Source organism: Oreochromis aureus, linkage group 8, assembly GCF_013358895.1.
Source record: "Oreochromis aureus strain Israel breed Guangdong linkage group 8, ZZ_aureus, whole genome shotgun sequence".
NCBI classification, from domain to species: Eukaryota; Metazoa; Chordata; class Actinopteri; order Cichliformes; family Cichlidae; genus Oreochromis; species Oreochromis aureus.
In genome coordinates this window covers 9,109,793-9,129,318 of record NC_052949.1, presented here as the reverse complement: position 1 = coordinate 9,129,318, position 19,526 = coordinate 9,109,793, and the positions used below count along the sequence as shown (strand labels likewise).

The following is a 19,526-nucleotide window of genomic DNA, read 5'->3' as shown; positions in this document are numbered from 1 at the left end:
CTGCCCCTTTATACTCCCAGATCTTACTCTTCCTCCCCTGTGTACCATTTTTTATTTTGCAAAATTTCCTGAGTTAATCCCAAAGAGGTACACATGCAGTATGAATTTCTGAATACTTGTTCTGTTTATACACCTCTTTATAAATGGGGTGAATAGACTCAAAACTTCTTATAAGCTGTAAAAATCTGATAGATACTGAATTGGAATAATTACATGAACCTGAAAATCTTCATGTTTTGGTCTGTTAGGTAAAACAAGTGATTCTGAAAAGCTCAGCCTGTCCCAGTACCAAACTACTTGAAATCTCCCTTTGACCTTAAAAAAAAAGAAAGAACAGAAACACTGTAACAGCCCAAATTAAGTGAATTTTTATTTAAATATATTAATGAAGATTATATCCATGAAATACAATGGACATTAAATATGCATTCTGGCCGCAAGCAGTTCATGTAAAATTTCTACTGTCATTTGTTTTAGTGCATTAGGTCATTAAAAGTCACATTCTAGGAGTCCCAGTTGGCTTTTCTGTCCGCTTCTGGAATAACAGTCCAGTTTGGGGAAGGTATCCCAGCAGCAAGCCAGTTGAAGTCATCCACCTCAGTCCAGTTGTTTCGGGCCCGGTCCAGCCCAGACACAGTGAAGTCCTCTTCCAGGGTGGGATAGGACCATGTGAATGGGGCAAAGCTCACTGCACGACAGTCCTCTATGATGGCTCGGCTGGTGACGTGCAAGTACACCTGTGTGTCGGTTGTGTTGTGGGTCCGCAGCTGCTGACAGGGGAAGGCCAGGACGCTGTTTCTGCAATTATCTACAAAAACTGAACTGGACACCGGCCCGCACAGGATCTCACAGCCGTCGATGTGTTTCAGGTGCAGCGTGCTGGGGGAGCCGAACAGACGGACTTTGCAGTTGGTCAGGTGAGTGAGAAGCACATCTCGTTTTTGGATCTCTTCAGCCGTCTTGGTGATAAACTCACTGGTCATGTTGGAGAAGCCGCACTGCTCGGCGGGTGCTGCTCCATCCACCTGGGTCCTATTTGTCTCTAGAGGTGTGCCTTCATCACGGGGAGGGGGATGAGCATCTTGTGCAGAGGCTTTATCTGCTGCCTTGGTGCGAGTTCGAAAGGCAAACTTCTTCCTGGGCAAAGCCTCCTCTTTGGTCTCAGAGAGCGAGGTTTGGAGTTTCTGGAGAGCAGCCTGGGCTTGCCTGAGCTCGTACTGCGTTAGAAACTGCATGCTGTCATTCAGAAACTTTTGCAGCTGGAGAGTTTTGGTCGTGACCTCTTCTAGTTTCTCAGTCACCACAGCGCGCTCAGCTCCGGAACAGCTGGACAGTAGCTCCTCTATACAGGCCCGCTCCCTGTTGAAGGTGCTGGAGAAATACTCGCTCTTCTCCTCCGCGACAGAATGGCTCTCTTTAGCCTCCTTCCTCCGCTCGGCATCCTCGATCCTCGCCTGGTTCCGCTTCTGAAGACGCTCTTGTATCCTGACCGCCCCACTTTCGCCAGAAAACCCATTTTCCTCGTTACCTTCAATCACCGATGCCATGTCTGATGTCGCACTGCTAATTATGTCGGAAGTGATGACGCTCTTCTTCGTGACTTTCGCAAAGCCAACATAAACACTATGGCACACCGCCACCTGCTGCACCGGAGTTTTTAAACTAATTTAAAAAACTGAGCATATATATATATTAAGATGCCATAAAACCTGCAATTTAAGCACGAAATTATATAATTTCTTCTAAATATGGTCTCTTTATAAGCCTTTTGAACAAAATGAAACAAAATATTTGAAGCCAGTAACTGGCTAATTATAGCAAGTGAGCTTATTTTAGCCTCTGTGTAATAGAATATAGTATGTATATTAGTATGTATGTGTATTATTAATAAAACGCATTTAATGATACTGCTCGACCAAAATGTTTTTTTTTCATCATTTTAAAGTAAAATAAAATAAAGAAGAGTAATTACTTGAACATTTGCATTATTTATTTAATTTCTTTTTATATTTATATATTTCCATGAAATATTTATATAAATTCAAACAACCTTTTAATTTTTTTTTCATATCACCTTCATTTTATCTACCCTGCTCCCTACAGTTTACCTATACTTATAGTGTGTTTTTGTGAAACACATTACAGATATAGAAACCAAATAAATTTAAATAGCATGTCATTTACTCATCTATCGTTTATTGTAAGGTCCCATCCCCCTGGCGGACAGTTGTTGTGCAGATTGAATGAATCAAAAGTAAAAGTAAATAGAGATATAAAAATGTTAGATAAAGATATGAAAGTAAATATCAAAGTATTAATATGAATTGCACACAATATCTTAAAGACCATTTACAATAAGTGTTTATGTATAGAAATATGAGGTATTTACACTGAACTTAGTTTTTTCATAACATTTTCTTTAACTTTTTATAATAAAGACATCACATACAACACTAGAAGGTGGAAGAAATATTATTTTTACTTGAAAGTGTGTCTAAAATGCGATTCAGTTACATATAAAAAAAACAATAAGTGTAATAAATGTAAACGCTTTGCTTTCTTATAAAGTCTGACTGCTTTCTGAATACGAAATAGGCTTTTCAGCAGGTAACTAGGCATACCTGAGCAACATCCAGGTGTGGCACACACAAAGGCCCGCCCTCTACCGTTGGCAGTGATTAAGTGTAATAACGTTTATCCGCTATTTATAAAGACAGAGCCACATATAATTATAATTCACATAAGCATTAAAAATCGTTTATTAATTATTTGCGGTTGTTTTTAAGGTTTCGTATTCAAATGCATGGAGCCATATGCAGTCGTTGAGGACCGCTGATTTCGCTGTGTGCACTACCCCAACAACAACCCGTGCGGTGATGGCGAGGAAACCCCGTTGACAAGGCACTGCTTTTTCATGACGGTGAGTTTCCCTTTGAGTGTATTATAATTTTGTGATAAAAATTTCAAGGAAAAAACACACACAACCTCCTTCCTCCCTTCCTTCAGGGAGGGAAGAGAGTTTGAGCGGAGAGAAAAATCTATCCGAGACAGAGCAGGGACAGTGAGAAAAATATATGAGTGGGAGAGGGAGAAGGAGGAGGAGGAGAAGGAGGGGGGGAGCAAATTAAAAGTTGCCAAATGGAGATATTGGGTTTCAAGAAGGAGTGAGACAGGAGTAAAAGGGTTTGCCTCTTTTTGAGTCGTCTTTATGTTATGCTAATCGGGATAAATATTTATGGCTCGACGCGGTTTTAGCCCTTTTCGGCGGATTCTGGCTTTCAAAATAGGCGTCGTCATCGACGCCGCGGCTAGCTAACCAGCGCAGGCCGATGTTTAAAGTCAAAAATGTGGCGGAGCCGCTGAGTTGAAGACCCGAGCAGGACACAGACTGGGGACAAAAGTCCCGGGTTGAAACGCGTCGATTCGGCTATATCGAGGCAAAAATGTGACGTTTTTCATGCTGGCAGACGAGCCACATAGAGGACAAATGAAAGCCTTCCCCAACAGAGAAAGAAAGAGCACGTCAGCGACGACGGGCGTTTTGTGCTGCTTGAATGCGATTATCACTCTCTGTCGATTCAGTCTATTTTTGGAAATAAAACTTGCAAGCTGTACATTAGCCGTGTTTTTGTGCGGCTTTAACGGCGGGGACTAGCCGTGGATTTGCGTCGAAGCGCACGTGCTGTGCTGGATTTCGGTGCTTGTGAATTTGAGCTCGGAATTAGGCAAAAAATGCAACAAGAAATACGGATTTGTTTGACCAAAACTGGCATTAAAGATGCAAATCTGGCGATATCGAGCTAGATCACATTATTTTTTTAAGGTTATTATTCTGGCCAGCATAAACAGCTCGGTCATTTCATTTTTAATGTAGCTAACATTACAATTTGCGGTGGTCGTTTGTAAACGTTAACTTTTTACATGTTGGATTTAATTGGATAATATAGGTTTTTGTACCCCGTATTTGATGCCTTTTTTGTGAAGTGTTTATGGCTTAGTTTCCGTTGTTTTTGTCTGGGAACCTCGACATGGTTTTCTGTAACATTTCAAGTTTCGAAGGATAAAGGACGCTCGCTTGCTCGACGAGAAAATGTCGTGTTATTTGCTGTGGACACACACAAAGAAGCCACCGTGATTTTCCAGCGATTTAAATCGCTCAAGCGGTCGTTGTTTTTGCTCTAAACTCCAAACACGGTCCGTTTAAACGGCCTAATTTGTGCAGCAGCCCCGTCCTGTCTTTGTTCTCGCTCAACCAAAGATGGAGGCTCAACGTGGCTCTGCTGTAAAGACAGCCTATGGCATGGTAACAGCCATTTTGTAGAGTTGCAGTTGCCTTTCTTGGGAAAACAAAACCTACATTTCCCCAGTCACCTGCAAACACACACACAGCAAAATAAAGTTGAATGTGATACAACCATTTTATTCACATGCTCTTTTAGTGATTACATGAGTTTTTTATTATTATGTGATACAGTAAATAAAGCAGCCACAACCATTTGCTTACAGATATTGAATCATTTAAGTGCCATTAAAAGAAAAACCCTAAATCCCCAATTATTAAGTAGCACCAAGCTGACTGACTGACACAACATAAAGCCAATACCTCTTTCAATGGAGAGATGAAACCCAGAACATCAACCAGAACTATAATGTATAAATGTTGCAGGGTGGGGTTATTTACTCTCAAATACTCTTTTTCACTGTGCACACTGGAAAGACAACCAATGTGGGACAGCAGAGAAGCTTTATGGGTGGGAGTTTGTCATAGCTAAGCATTTGTAGGAGGGGATGAAGGCCATTCTGTCCTTATGTACTGAATAGCAAATATGTACCCCCCCCCCCCCTCCCAACTTCCTGTCCACACCCCTGTTTCACACTTGAACCATTCTTTTATCTAGCACCTGCCTGCACTGTCTCACGCCCCTTATCTGACATAATGTCCAGTTATGTAGTTTTACTAAATTAAGTTTCTCACTCTGCAGCCCAGCCTTTTGCAGGAAAGAAAGGGTGTTAAGTGACTGAGCCCATGCTTCCTGCTGGAAACCTGTGAGTGAAATGTCTAAAAACATGTCAGCCATTTAGAGCTCAAGCACTCCTACATTAGAGTAAAACAAAAACAAGTTTTACTCCACTGTTCAGTGATTAGACCTTAGCGTGTCCCATGTCCTCATCTGATGTCCTTCCATACTCTTTCAGGTGTCATGGATGATGATGACGATCGCCGTCTTCTGGATATTTTAGGGTAAAGGTTATAAGATTATAAAATCTGCACTAAGATTCGAGTTCTTCTAGCCACACCTCGGGCCATACAGTTTTATACTTGTGAATATATAGCTGCCTTTAAAATCAGTGCCACAACTATCTGCAAGATCTGTTTTTTGGTTTTTAATCTTTCATTGAATAAGGGAAGTGAATATTTTAATGGTCATAAGCACAAGACACACGTAGTAAAGCAAATGTCAGGGAACTTTAAAACCACAGATAGTGACACAAATAAAAAGAAACTGCCTTTTAAAGATGTTGCTTCTTCATCCTTTTCAGAGATGTAGATGCGTTGAATGACTATCTCCATGGCAGCAACAGCAAGTCTGTGAGTGACACTTGGAGAGTTCAAAGTTTGTCTGAATGACTTTCTTAGAAATGTTCCTTAAACACCAGAATTACCCAAGTCCATTCACTCGCTTGTATTTTGTTCCTGCAGATTGAGGAGGATGATGTAACAAATGCAGCTTATGGGTCTGATGGATCCCTCTTTGGTAATGACACAGTGAGTATACCTATGATTACCTTGATCCAAGCCAAACCATAAGGACATTTTGTTACAGATCATCATTAGGAGTGGATGATAAAATGATTACGATAACTACCGGGGATAACTTTTCCTCAACAGAAATATGAGTAACGATTAATAAAAAGTCAATAGAACTCATTCCATCCATGTTTTTGACAGACAAGACAAAAGGACACTGACAATAGCGCTACACTGAACCAATAATGTGGTTGGAGCAGAGTTAAAGCCATGTCAATTTAGGTAGTCACACACATACACAGCCATACACAGCACCACGTTAGAAGTGTGAGTGAGATAAAAGAAAACATAACATGTTTAAAACATCAGCTACAGCGTTACACCCCAGTGCAGAGTGTCCGAGACTCTGTTAAAGGGAATTTGGTATTGTGGAGATATTCTTACCGTTTAAAGTCCGACAAAGACACAGAGCAGCATGTTTCGACAAAGGCAGGTAACATCATGAATCGCTTTTAGATCTGAAGCAGTGCTATCCCAGCACAATGCACAGTTTATCTGCAATTACCTGAACAATACAGTGCACACACAGTACAATACTTTGCAGTTCTAGACACTTGTGTGCGTTATGACAGAAAATGAAGAGGGACAGTGATATCACAATGACAGTTAAAAATGTCAAATTTAGGCTGGTGATTAAAGCAACTGATCCTCATTACCAGCTTCCGGGCTGTGAACAAACAACACCTTTTCCCAGCTGCACAGGAGTGCAGAGAGACAGCTGAACAAGCGGTGTCATACTCTACTGCCACATTGGATTTGTGGTCAAATCGCACATCTGACCCATATATGAGCTTCACTGTCCACTTCATTGGAGTGTACTGCACTTGTTTTGCCTTTTAAAATGTCTTTATTTGTTGCCTTGGAGCATAAGCAGACCACAGCTGAGTGAATATGTCTGGTTTGTTTATGCTCTGTTAAATTTGGTAGTTTCTTGAATATATACAAAATAATTAATACAGTTTGGTTTATTGAGATTTTATTTTGTATTAATATCTGTTATTTGAACTAACCAAAGAACTTTCAATTTGTGTTCTTCTGTAACACTAACAGATACTCTTATTGTTAACTTTAAAATACAGTATTATATTAGTATTTTATATTCTATAATACATAATCATGTTCAACTTTTGACAGAAAGATAATAATATTTTAAATAAAATTAGCCTGATATCTTAACTTGGGCGTAAAAATAAGCCTTTGACCTTGAAATCAGATATGCAGTTCACATGCAAATAGTTCTCCATTTTCTTCTCTCAATACTTCCTTCAGACTGGCTCCAACTCTGGCCTCAAAGATGGCTCTTCTACAATGGGTGAATTTGGCGAGGATTCGACCGGGGCAGGCCTCCAACTCTCTAGCAGTCTCTCATTTATTGAGGATGAACTGGGGCCTGAAACCTCCCCTGGAGGGGTGGATCTTGGGGGAGAGGACCAGCCCTTTGACATCCTTCAGAAATCTCTCTTGGAAGCTGATATCACTGAGCAAACGCTGGCCCAGGAAGCCTTACTGGACTCGCAGCCTGCTCCCACTCTAGTGCAAGCTCCTGTTCCCTTCTCCTCCCCGCTGGTCTCGGGGAACTATGGAGGTGGGGTAGGTGTGGTGACGACGGCAACTGCTACGTTCTCTGCAGGCCAGTTTTTGCAAGGCATGCCATCACTGCCTAATGGTTCTGCTCAGCCAATCCAGGTGTTTGGTGCAGGTGGCGGAGTGATGACTCTGAGTAGCTTAGAAAGATCACCACAGATTGTGCTGAGGCCAGGCGTTTCTGTAGCTCCAGCAGGGACAACAACAGGGGGGCAGGTGTTTGCTCCCACCCAAGGCCAAGTTGGCTTACCTTTCAAAAACATCCCGCTTCAAAATATCATCATACAGAGAGGCCCAGGAGGGACCCAGACTGTTGTCAGACCAATCCAGCCTAAACCCCTCCAACCGGGGTCTCAGACTGTCTACAGCCTTGGTCTACAGCCCACTCCCACCACCGTGGCTAATGTAGTGAACGCTAATACTGCTGCTCCTGCAGGACAGTACACACCTAATGGCTCCATTGTAGTACAACCACACCTGGAGCAGCAACAAGCGTCTACACTGACAAATATATCAGCCGGACAGTTCTTGCTACCCAGCTCCTTGGCTCTCACTCCATCTAGCACCATCCACAACGGGCCCATCAACCCCAACTCAAATCCCCTAATTACCAGTCAAAACACAGTGCAGATTGTTGCAGCGCAGAACTTCAATGCACCAACAGCTGGTCCACTAATTTTGAATCAGGGAGTAGTAAGCGGGAATCAGGTTGGAGGAGGTGTAACTCAGATGTGGACAGGAGTTTCTTGTGCGAGCTCCACCTCCGTGCAGACACCATGCGCTCCTGGACGTCTGACTCTGGTTGGCCCGGCTACAACAGGGATCTGCAATCAGAGCCAAGCGTCGGCTACTCCCGTGCAGCGCCTTCTAGTGACTCCATCCCAGAACTGTACTTCTCTGTCCCCTTTACCTGGTAATGTGACTCAGCAACAAGACTACAGACAGGTATACAGATGGCAGCCTTTTTATTAATTTGCTCTCTCCTTATTTGTTCTCTCTCTGACATAACTTTTACTTGAAATTTTTCAGACTTCTTCATCACCTGCCCTCAAACAAGCACATGCCAGCAGCATCCACGGTAAAAGAGGCGCCAATGGCTTCAGTGTATAATACGTTTCAATATAAGCTGCAGAATTTCAGACTGATATAGTTGCTTTGTTTGTGTGATCTCTTGTAGCAATCAAACCCATGACACAGGATTCAACGCTAAACTCTGAGGTATGTTAGCTGTTTGTTTTACATGCCTGTGTGTCTTTTTTAGGTGGAACAATCTAATGTAATGACATCTTTGGTTTGTACACTTCCCCATCATAGGTCAGTGCACAGAAGAGGCCTCTGCTTCCTACTCTTACAAAAGGAGAAATGTGAGTTTTTTTGACATGCCATCTGTCCTGTGTAGTTGTGCTTTTGTCTTTCAGTCATTTAACAAACTCGTGTCTTTCTCTGTTATTTTTAAAGGATTTTACAGCAGGTGAGGAAGGATCACGTTGCAGTTCAGACCCCAGATCGACGTCGATTCACTTCAGTTGACGACGCACTCCTGAGACTTATCCCGTACCACGTGTTTCAGGGGGCTCCACCCAGCCCGGACGAGTTCTCCCAGGGTACAGTCATGACAATACTAGATTCACCCCAAGTCTTTTACGGAATTAAAGTTGTTGTTTTTTCTAATATAAGTAGTGTGTTGTGTTTTGAATTTCCAGTGGATGAGGAATTTGAAGCAGCTGCAACTCAGGTGCTGATGAGGACACAGGGGATGGTAAACAAATACAGGCGACTACTGTTGGTGGAAGCTGAGGTAGGTGCATGCGCTAGTTAATGACTAGACGTGTGTGGTGTTAGGAAATGCGCAGGGCTAACAGCATAACCTCACTCTTCTGTGCAGCGTTTCAGTCCGTCCTCAGAAATGGTGATGATCGACAGGACTTTCAACCAAGAGGAGCGCAGCACCTTGATACAAGACAAACGCATGGTACTAGTGGACACAGGTAAAACAGAATAGGAGTGAATCCCTTTGTGAACTAATATTCCCTTTTTAGTTAACTTTGATTTAACACTTTGCTCTATCTGGTTTGTAGACAGTTTCTTGGAGGAGTTCTGTTGTGGGACGAAATCCAAACTTTTCCAAGCCCCTTCCCCGCCTCAGCCTATATCCAGCTATAATTGGAATGAGTCAGAACAAGGCTCTATGGAGCCACCATACAGGACAGACTCCCAGCCTGGGTATGGAGACCCAGGAGGGAGTGAGCCTGTAGGACCTGGCTCAACAGAGAGACTTCATCCAACACACTTAGAAAACAAGAACGTGCTGGAAATGAAGAGATCCCAGCAACTCTACGGACCCAGCGGCATTGGCAACAACAGCCTGATTGCTGCCAATAGTTGCCCCCATAGTAAACCCTCACCTTTCCCAGCATTGTCAGGAGGCCCGACAAACTACCAGGTGTCTCACCACCCTGTGCAGCCTCCATATACCCCTCAGCTCAGCTCACCCCCTCACCCTGACACAGATTCTGCTCTTGAGGCGGCAGTCAACAGCATCCTGGAATGTTAAGATGTATAAACCATATTACACCTAATGTATGGTTTTTACTTCTTTTTTGTATGTGCATTTATTTTTCTTTTTTTATGTCCCCTGTGTGAAGAGAGGCTAACTCTTCTTTCAGGTCTGTGTTCTTAGTGATACACAGCCATGTAGCATGTACGTAGTTTGCCTTGGGTTATTTTAGGGGGATTTTTTGTTGAAGTCAGTCAGTCTGTAAAGGTGTTACGTGAACACATGCACTTACAGTTACCTATAAAGATCCGGGAATGTGTGCAATGCAATGTACTAACAGATGCAAAATGTTCTTTTGTTTATTTTACAGTGGTAGGGTTTGCGACTGAATGCAAGAGTGTTCCTCTCTTCACACACTAGTTAATACTTTTTGCCAGTTTATTGTCCCCCCACTACCTATGCCGAACAAGAGAGATGAGGAGGAGGGACTCTGTGCCTAATTCTAGGTTTTTATATGGAAGTGTTTACATGAAGAAGCTCTAAATATCAGAAAATCCATTTATTTCTATTCTTTCTACATCAAAGCACGCAAACAGTTGCTTTTGTACAAGTAGTTCATGGTTGAGAGGTGTAGATCTCCTCACATCTAAGCTCAGTAGAGATACCTTCAAACAGGCAAGTTGCACTAAACATACTGTGGCCTATTTCAGGAACTATATAAACACAAGGCTGTTGTCAATATGCGGTGTATGCTGGGCTGAACCAGATGGACACTTTGAAGAGAACCAAAATCTTTTTGCCTGCTTTTGTGTTTTTGGCTGCCTGTAACAAGGACAACCTCTTAATCACACTAGAAGCCAGTTAAACTAGTCCCATTGACACATGTGGTAGTGTTACAGTGCTTTTTTGTGCTTAAGTCACCTTTTTCATTTTCTTTTGTACCTTAAAGGTATGCAAGTCCCGACACAGACACAGGACATATCTGTAGATCTCTGCCACCTTCATCATTTCACAGTGAGTTTGTGTCTGTGGAGCTACGTCCTCAGATTGAGGAAGAGATGTTAAATTTGCTGAACTTTTTTTTTTTTTGAAATGACATTGAAAGAAACAGGACTGTTTTTGTTTGTTGTTATGTGTTCCCCAGCGTTGAGAACATGACAATACTGTCAGCAGTTTAAATGACCCAGGAGGGTCATTGATTGTATGTATGTTTGTTTGCCTTTTGCATATAATTATATATGAATCATATCTTTCTCTCTATGCTTTACTACCCTGACACGTCAATGTGTGTGTGTGTGTGTGTGTTAATTGGCAACCATACACACTGATTTCCTGTAGTTTGGTAGTGTGATTGCCATACTTTTGACTTTATTGCCAAGCGTTTTCTTAGCTCCCTGGGATAGTTTTCTCACACTTCCTCTCTTTTTCTTCTCAGCAGCACAACCAAAATTATTAGGAGAGACTGTGGTCTCATCCAGAATCCCCCTCATTTGTCTCACCAGCTCTGTGGCTAATTATTAAAAAAAGAAAATTGTAGTGTTTCCTCTGAACTCAGAAAGATTATGTTTTTGTTTTATTGAACCAAGACTTAAAAGTCCTAAATAATGTCCTTCTACTTCTGTTTTTGCAACAACACAAAAGCCCTGATTAAATGCATTAAATGCTCTCAGGGTTGATTCTGGACAGTACCACCTTTCTCCTATGAACATGTATGTGAAATATGCTTGCTAATAGACTACACACACAGACTGAAGGCCTTTCATATGGGATGATAGAGGACCCTTTTTTTTAATTTAAGTGCCAGTGGCCATGGCAGCCTGCCTGCATCTCTGCCTCAGCTCTTGCAGACCTCTTCTTTCCGAGAAAAACTGGGCTGTTTGCTTTGAAAGCAAATCTCAAATGACAAGTGAGGGTCAAGTGAGATTTTGCATTTGCTCCTCCAAGCGACTGCTACAAGATTTTGTGCCTCTATAGCACTTATATCTACAAGGATGTTCACTTTAGGCTTTCAAAGTAGGGACATACCCAGTGTTTGTAAACCATTGTGTTATCAGAATGCATATCATGGTCTTGAGAGCCTGGTAGGAACAAACTGTGCTTTTTCTCCCCTATCATCATCATCATTTTTTTTTTTTTTTTTTTGTGCAGATGCGTTTTCTGCCTTCATTTTCACTGTTTTTCTGTCCGATTTGATTTGTATAGTTTGTTGTTTTGTATAAAAAAAGTTAGACACAAAATATTTATAATTTTTGTACGAAGAAAAAGAGAATGTAAAGCAAAAACTTAAGAAAATTATTTTTTATTGTGTTGACTAAGAAGCAGTGTCAGTAAAGTCATTACAAAAAAAAAATGCTGTTGTTTCTTTATTTGTAGCTAATGCGTGTTCACTACAGCAGTTAGGTGATTCAACAATAAATTCATTTTGTGTACAACAAGGAACTGGTCCAGTCCGGCTGAGAACCTCCTTCGATTTCCCTCCATTGCTATTCTGTGAGGGTTCACACACTGGCACTGATGGACTAAGCATGCATAATCACATCATGTGACAGAGGAAGCAGTGGCAAAGGAAAACCAGATTTGTTACCCTCTGCTGCACAGATATGATCTTTTTACTGATGTCATGACATTTAGATTTCATGTTTCTCTGCATCACGGCTGCCAAAGTAATATTTTATCAAGTTAGAAATCTGTTGGTTCTTTTTAATCCTTTTATGGACTCCAGCACCGATGCCTCTACACAAAAGAACTGAGAAAACTGCACAGCAGACAGACTGCCCAGCCCCCTTTGGTTCAAGTAACATAACCCAACAGTGACAGCTAGTGGAGGTCTGGAACACACAGTGGTCACTGATGAGGAAAAATGTTTTGACACTCAAAAAAGCTGGGTTTTTAAAAAAGGAAATACTTTAAAAAAAAAACACATTTTCTCCATGAAATAAATAAGACCGTAATAATTAAAGAAACATACAAAAACATAAGCATTTTAAAATAATACAATGCAGCATGACGAGCTTTCATTTTAGAAACCTTATACAGATAAGAATGAAACTACTCTTATCATAGTCACCTAGAGATAGAAAGTTACATGTTTTAGTTTTGTATTCATTTGTAATTCATTTAATTAGGAAAATTCATAATCATGCAGTCTGTCTCCATAACATATGCTTGTTTGCAAAAGCAAACAAGGTAGTGGGACAAACAGGGGAACAAAAAAGGTTTATTTTGGGGAAAAGTCAGCAGGATTAAGGCGGTTTTATCAGATCTGACTGGTGATACCACACATGCAGTTTTAGGTCCCAGTGACCACTGAAATGAAACTGCCCAAATAAGAACCTAACGGCAAGACTTGCTTCTAGAGGAACTCTGATGTAACCACTATGAAGTCAACGCAGTCCCAATGTGAAGCTTAGAGCTGAGCATTTGTCCTGTTGTCATGAGTGGATCTGGGGTTGAATTGAGGGGGAACTGTACACTTATATGGAAGTGACCTGTCAGTCACATGTTGCCCCGCCCAACCCTGCTTTGTTTTACTGCAATTGGGAAGTGGGGGGGGGGTGTTAATTCAAAAAATAAGCATTCAATCAAGCTTGAAACTAGCTACTGAGACTAAACTCACTGGAGAATTGACATAGACTTCTATACACCTGTACTTGTTTTCCAACCAGAAGAGTTGTACACTTGTGGTCACTACAAAGAATTCAGTTTAAGGCACTTTTGCACTTGCTTCACTATTTATCATTTATATACTATATAGTGCTCCCAATGTATGCTGGTGACAGAATACACAAAATTGGCTGAAGGGAAGGGCTTACATGCTTATAAGTAATGGTACCAATTTCTCAGTTATAAATGCTGTGCAAATTCATCATATGGAGTCCTGAAGTTCTGAATCTTTTCTCTGTCAATGCTGCTGCTCCAAGTATCTTTCCTTGACCCTTAGTGATACTTCCTCCAGCGATCAAGCTCTGGGAAAAGGAACAAAAAAGAAAACCAGCTTATCTCCAAATCCATCAGTTAAATGGGGCACACACTTAGCAACACACTTACTGATGTGGCGGTAACTCCAGATGTAGCTGAGCACACAGTATCCTGCTAACAACATGCCCAGTCCACCTACACCTCCTTTCCTCACATCAATATACCGCCTGTAATACCACTGCCAGCCTGAATGACGCATAGAAGAGATGAGAAAAGACATGCACAGAAATGTTAATACTTACTTTTTCTGTGAGTTATGTGAAGAATAGACACCAATCTCACATCTGTATAGCAGATATTAAGCGGCTGCTAACAGCTGTTGGCTATAATGCTTTTGTTCTGAGGTAACAAAATCTGACTACAAGCATCTACAAAGTTGAATAAAACCTCATTTCTGAGAGATAACATGGTTACAGGAAGTTAGAAGTGACAGACAAACAAATGGGAGGGTGGCTTTTGTGCTGTGAGTAGCACAAATACTGTGTCTCTGTGTGTGAGAGAGAGATACTGACCTCTTTGCAACATTTCCACAGCATCTTTTGGATGGCTTGGGGTTTTGCAGGCCAGCCATTTAGGTAATTCCCTCAGTCTCACCTGTCCAAGACTCCGGTGTGTCAGAGCTCCTGTAATCCATGGCACCGACAGAGAATCAGGGAGCTGACACACTACAATCAAGCTGAATATTATTCAAAAGTCTTTATTATTGGTACTGGCCCAGTAAAACTGACAATATATGCCAATAATTTTTCTTAATTTCTGAACTACTTTATCAATAAAATCTGTGAAAAATGCCTAACACAGTGTGGTGAGTCACAAAGTGCCTTTTTCAAATGTCTGAATATAATTCATTAACTATATTCTTTTGTACGACAGGCAGGCAAAAAATCTGGACCATCAGGTCTGTATACATTTTGGCTGGAAAACAATTATTTCCAAATACTTACCTTCGTTTGGATTTTCAGCAGTGCTTTGCTTCCTGACCTCGGGCTTCTCCACTGTCTCCACCTTCACTGGCAGACTTTGTGATACAAGAGGGGAAAGAAGGCTGGAAAACTGACCCACTGGTGCCGATTTTGTGAGGAGGCCTGTCATGTGATGGCTCACCTTCAGCCCCTCATTCAGGTTGACTGGAGGAGGCATAGCTTGCCACAGCTGAGATGACGCACACAGGAAGGGAGCTGTAGGAGGGGTTGATTCTGGCACATCTCGCAGAGGGACTAAAGCCAGTTGTTTAGTCTTTGAGGGTATTTTCTTATCTGATTTTAGGCCTGCATGTTGTGGGCTAGTGCTCAGCAGCTCATCAGACTGAGTTGCAACATACTTTTGATTATCTTCTAAAAGTGGAACTGGTCCAACACCCGTATCGACTCCGATTTTACTGCACAGGTTGTCATTAGTTTGAATTTGACTCAGGATGCCCGGCCTGCTGGACTGACGAGGTGGTCTAGCTCGGCCTAATGTGGCTTTAACATCCTGGAGGGTGATCTTTGCCTGGTGGCCATTTCCTAATTTCAAAACAAAATTATTCATGGATGAATCCTCAATCTCCTGCTTGCCATCCTCCCAAAAGTTGTGTCTTTTCTCTGGGGATTTTGTGCTACTTTCACTCTGTTTGGTTGTGGAAAGCATCTGATTAACCTTCTTTGTCTTTGGCATCTTCTTAGGTGCATCTTTGGGTTTAGCGTCTGCAGACAGATGGGCATAGTCTTTGCCTGAGATAGTTTTGGGCTCTGTCTGAGCTGTGGTTCTGGAGCTTAGAGTTGGTTCTGTTTCAGACACCTTTAGTGATTCCTTTGTTATTTGGTCAGACTTGGCAGCTTCTATCAATGCACGGAGACTCTTCTTTTTTGGTTTAGAGGTGGTGGGGGGCAGAGCTGGAGATGGAGATAACAAAAGGGTGCTTGTCTTTATTTGATCAACCAGCTTTTGTTTCTTCTTCGTAGTTGGTGAAAGTAATGTCATGGATGATGATGTTCGTGGTGATGAAGATGTCGCATTTGATGGTCCTGATGCTGTGTCCCTTTTACGCGTCTGTCCTTGTAGATCTGTTATGACTGATGACGATGACTTCCTTCCCTTTGTTGTTTCTCTGGACAAAACTGAGTCCAGCTGAGAAGACGATGCTGTCTGGTTTGCTGTGACATCTGGTTTGGATGGTGGCGCTTTAGAGGCAGCAGCTGCTTTGCAATGTGGCAAGTGACTCTTCAACCTTTTGTAAGTTTTCCCGCAGAATGGACACACCTCTGTGGGTGGGTGACAGAGAACGGGTCAAAATGGGACTTCCAGGGCAAACATAGAACGACCAGTGAAGACGTGTTGGAAGAACATAATGGCTGAATACAAATAAGGTATAGTTTTAGCTTTATATGAACAATTTCATCTTTAAAGAAAGAAAATCATATCAAGCACCAGCTATGTGTGCATAAACATACTGATTATGATCTCATACACAATTTAGAATCACAAATTAACCTAACATGCATGCACGATTGTAGGAGGAAACTGGATCACCCAACCCCCGACCCAACCAGGACGTGCAAACCAAGAACCTTATTTCTGTGTGGCAACAGTGTTAACCACTGCACCAATTGCTTTTGAGGTTGTTTTTTTTTTAAATAATTAAATAAAGTCCATTTTGATGTTAGGTAGACCAGAAAATCAGCTGCACAAAACAGAATACCTACCCTTTCTTTTACTGTAAAGAAGAATAAGTTAAGGTCAGCCATTAGGAACAAAAATTACTAAAATTAAAATGTCACTACATTTTTACACTCGCAGAGCAGTCTAGTTGGAAAGATTGGTTCCTTTGGTGGGCCGACACCTCTTCTGGTTCCCAATCTATATGTTTAACACACCTTGCATTCAAAATATGTCATACATACAGTTGTGGTCTGAAGTTTACATCTACACATCATGGGTGTTGATGTTGTGGTAATTTTCGACTTTTAATGATTTCTTTGAACTTAACTTTTTCCAAAGCAGCATGGTTATACAACATACATCTTTAATGACTTTAAAAAACAATACATATGTGCACAGGTCTGGCTTTACTTTGCATTTTCTCTAATCCACACAGGGTTAAAAGTATACATATAGTACAACTGGTAACTTGTCTGCCAGCTTAAAAGGGATTTTTTTTGACAGCACTCATTGAATGAGAAAGTCCAAAGAACTTGGTGAAGATCTCAGAAAGGCATTTTTAGATTTAAACAAGTTGGGAAGATCTGTTGAAGCAATTTCTAAACAGCTGCAGATTCCAAAATTATCAGTTAAGACAACTGTAAATAGGTATAAGTTGGATGTGCCACCACTTTGCCAAGGTCTGGAAGAAGACCCAAACTGTCCTCCTCAGATAAGAGGTAATTAATTGGGATGTTCAGGAACGACCTGGGAACCAACAAGGCTCAAGCCTGCAATTAACTTGAAACTGCAGCACCAGTGTCACTGTTTACAGTGAAGCAAGTTTTACATAGCTATGGACTGAGAGCGTGCCAACCAAGAAAGAAGCCCCTGCTCCAAAATAAAAACCGTCACGCTTGACTGAAATTTGCAGCTGCCCATAAGGACAAACCAAATGTGAGAAAGGATTTATGGTCAGATGAGAGAAAGATTGAGCCACAATGTTTGAAGAAGTTTGAAGAAGTAAAGATGAAACTTTCTGATCTTAGAAAACTGTACCAACTGTCAAGCATGGCAGTGGTAGCATCAAGGCTGTTTTGCTGCCAGTGGTACTAGTATATTGCACAAAGTCAATGGAATAGTGAAATTAAAATCCCAAAACTACCATGACATTCAGACCCATAATGAGTGTCAATAAAATACAGCTTTGCATTGAAGACTACCCGATTAATGGGAACCTTGTCACCTGAATAATAGGTTCTCTAGACCAGGGGTGTCGAGCTTATCATGGGGCACATACAACCAAATTTCAAGTTAAATAGGCTAGATCAGTGAAGCCTTAACTGTTTTTGTTCAACTTTCAGCACTATGAATGTTACCCTTGTTTTCCCTGAGATAAGAAAAATCCCTCAGAAAAATAAGCGCAATTTTATTTAACAAAACGTCTCAGCTTTTCCATATTATAAAGAAATGCATATTTTCCAAAGCCATCCAGTGGGCTGAATTGGAGCTTTTTGGACCCACGTCTGGCCAACAGGCCATATATTTAATACCTAGCCTCTAGATCAATTTTACATCAAGGGCTGCATACTGGCCACTTTGAAATTAGCTGGAACTGTCAAAATCCCTTTCCTGTCATTGTAAAGTAGTTTAACTGCACATTTAATTCCTGGGATATCTCAATTTATGAAAAAGAAGTGTAATTTCAACAGTATGCATTAGTTTATATACACGATAAGGACACGTTAACGAAAGACATTTGTCAGCATGACTCTTTACACCTAAATTGCAAGATATGAATGTGTAAAATTACAGGAAAAGTTCTGGTAGCTCATTGACCAACTACCAGTAATTATAAAGAGAAAGTTTTTGTTAATTTACAGAAAATGTCCTTTATTTTACTGTAGACACATTTTAAATAAAAAGAGAAATTTCTAGTAGTTAGTGAAGAAACAGGACATTTTCTGTCTTTCGTTTGTTACTTTATTACTTTCTTGAAGCACAAATGGCTGTGAGGGAGATCATTATCATTAGCACCAGCTGCGTAATTTATGACAATATAGCTTAAAGTCCAAAATTTATGATCTCCTTCACATTTTACATAGAGGTCCAGTGGGCCGGATTGGAGTTTTTGGTGGGTCAGTTCTGGCCCCCGGGCGTTATGTTTGTCACCCCGGCTTCTAGACGACGCAATAAACATATTTTTATAATTCAGCAAATTAATATATTGGTCGTTATTGTATCACGTGGTGTTACCGCTATTCTGAATTACAGTTGTGTGACACTTACCACAGCCCATTTCACACGCGCCTGTCAAACAGCCAATCGGGTGAAAGCATGACTCAGAGCAGCAAAGTTATAGCACTAAGGTGAAGCGTCAGTAATTATCACATTTACACGCGGGAGTGTCACTTTTAAACAGTTTCGGTTAAGTAAGTTCTGAGAGTCGCGACGATGAAGTGAAAGACCCCGCTTTTAGGTAGCGAGTTCGAAGCCTGAATGTAAAATCAAAAGTTATCGTAAAATCATCAATATATTGACGCCCTAGTTTAAAATTACACCCCTTGGATGTGGTTTATAACGGTACAGCCCGTTACACTGCTGTGACAGATAAAAGTCTTGTACGAACACGCAGGGATCTGCTCGGTGGGTGTGTTGCGTCGACTTTGTGATTCACTCCTCCCCACTTCCGCCTTTTGCGTAAGTCCCCAAACATGCCGACGCATTTTTGGATGAAGTCAAAATACCCACTAAACGTTTCATAGGTACGCTTGAGGCGTCGGAAACGATGTATCCGCAGAAATGCTTACGTAATTTTCTGGCAGAGTACTGAAAAAAAGACGTCTTAGTGGTACAGTAAGGTTTATCTACGTAACACGTGCTCCTCGTGTTTTGTTAATCATTAGATTTTGGTTTAAGTGGTAAAGAACCCAGGTTTAAATTTGCACCTCAAAGAAATTCACAGTGAATTTCTAAAGACAATAAAATCAAAGTTTTTCAGGCATAAAACGGCACCTCACGATTAACAATGAACCAAAT

At 41.2% G+C, this 19,526-nt stretch overlaps 3 protein-coding genes across 6 annotated transcripts; 1 reads left to right on the top strand and 2 right to left on the bottom strand.

The window, feature by feature from the left end:
* Window positions 1-352: 352 nt before the first annotated feature.
* tbcc (tubulin folding cofactor C) lies at window positions 353-1,619 on the bottom strand. Its single transcript, XM_031747074.2, has one exon. It carries the CDS (start codon window positions 1,545-1,547, stop codon window positions 504-506), a length of 1,044 nt encoding a protein of 347 aa, XP_031602934.1. The 5' UTR covers window positions 1,548-1,619; the 3' UTR covers window positions 353-503.
* A 428-nt stretch (window positions 1,620-2,047) lies between these two features.
* On the top strand, window positions 2,048-10,336 carry bicral (BRD4 interacting chromatin remodeling complex associated protein like). Of its 4 annotated transcripts, XM_039616047.1 has the most exons (14): window positions 2,048-2,684; window positions 2,787-2,920; window positions 4,983-5,046; window positions 5,197-5,242; window positions 5,542-5,590; window positions 5,702-5,767; window positions 7,079-8,338; window positions 8,423-8,471; window positions 8,571-8,611; window positions 8,708-8,757; window positions 8,852-8,997; window positions 9,097-9,191; window positions 9,279-9,381; window positions 9,472-10,336. In XM_039616047.1, exons 4-14 carry the CDS (start codon window positions 5,202-5,204, stop codon window positions 9,945-9,947), a joined length of 2,376 nt encoding a protein of 791 aa, XP_039471981.1. In that variant the 5' UTR covers window positions 2,048-2,684; window positions 2,787-2,920; window positions 4,983-5,046; window positions 5,197-5,201; the 3' UTR covers window positions 9,948-10,336. The 4 variants fall into 4 exon arrangements, with proteins under 4 accessions (XP_039471981.1, XP_031602905.1, XP_039471982.1 ...); XM_031747045.2 differs by having other exon boundaries at window positions 2,048-2,920; XM_039616048.1 differs by having other exon boundaries at window positions 2,048-4,303.
* A 4-nt stretch (window positions 10,337-10,340) lies between these two features.
* Window positions 10,341-19,235, bottom strand: si:dkey-21c1.4 (uncharacterized protein C17orf80 homolog). Its single transcript, XM_031747008.2, has 5 exons — window positions 18,777-19,235; window positions 14,813-16,111; window positions 14,381-14,491; window positions 13,938-14,054; window positions 10,341-13,855 (listed from the first exon to the last, which is right to left on the bottom strand). Exons 1-5 carry the CDS (start codon window positions 18,784-18,786, stop codon window positions 13,827-13,829), a joined length of 1,566 nt encoding a protein of 521 aa, XP_031602868.1. The 5' UTR covers window positions 18,787-19,235; the 3' UTR covers window positions 10,341-13,826.
* Window positions 19,236-19,526: the final 291 nt, after the last annotated feature.

Excerpts from the sequence above, each read along its gene's own strand:
- bicral (XM_039616047.1), top strand. The coding sequence starts at position 5,202 with ATGGATGATGATGACGATCGCCGTCTTCTGGATATTTTAGG. Across the intron at positions 8,339-8,422 it reads AGCAACAAGACTACAGACAG|ACTTCTTCATCACCTGCCCT; the intron begins GTATACAGATGG and ends GAAATTTTTCAG. Across the intron at positions 8,612-8,707 it reads ATTCAACGCTAAACTCTGAG|GTCAGTGCACAGAAGAGGCC; the intron begins GTATGTTAGCTG and ends TCCCCATCATAG.
- tbcc (XM_031747074.2), bottom strand. The coding sequence starts at position 1,547 with ATGGCATCGGTGATTGAAGGTAACGAGGAAAATGGGTTTTCTGGCGAA.
- si:dkey-21c1.4 (XM_031747008.2), bottom strand. Across the intron at positions 14,492-14,812 it reads TGCTGAAAATCCAAACGAAG|GAGCTCTGACACACCGGAGT; the intron begins GTAAGTATTTGG and ends CATGGATTACAG. Across the intron at positions 13,856-13,937 it reads CTGGAGTTACCGCCACATCA|AGCTTGATCGCTGGAGGAAG; the intron begins GTAAGTGTGTTG and ends TCCTTTTCCCAG.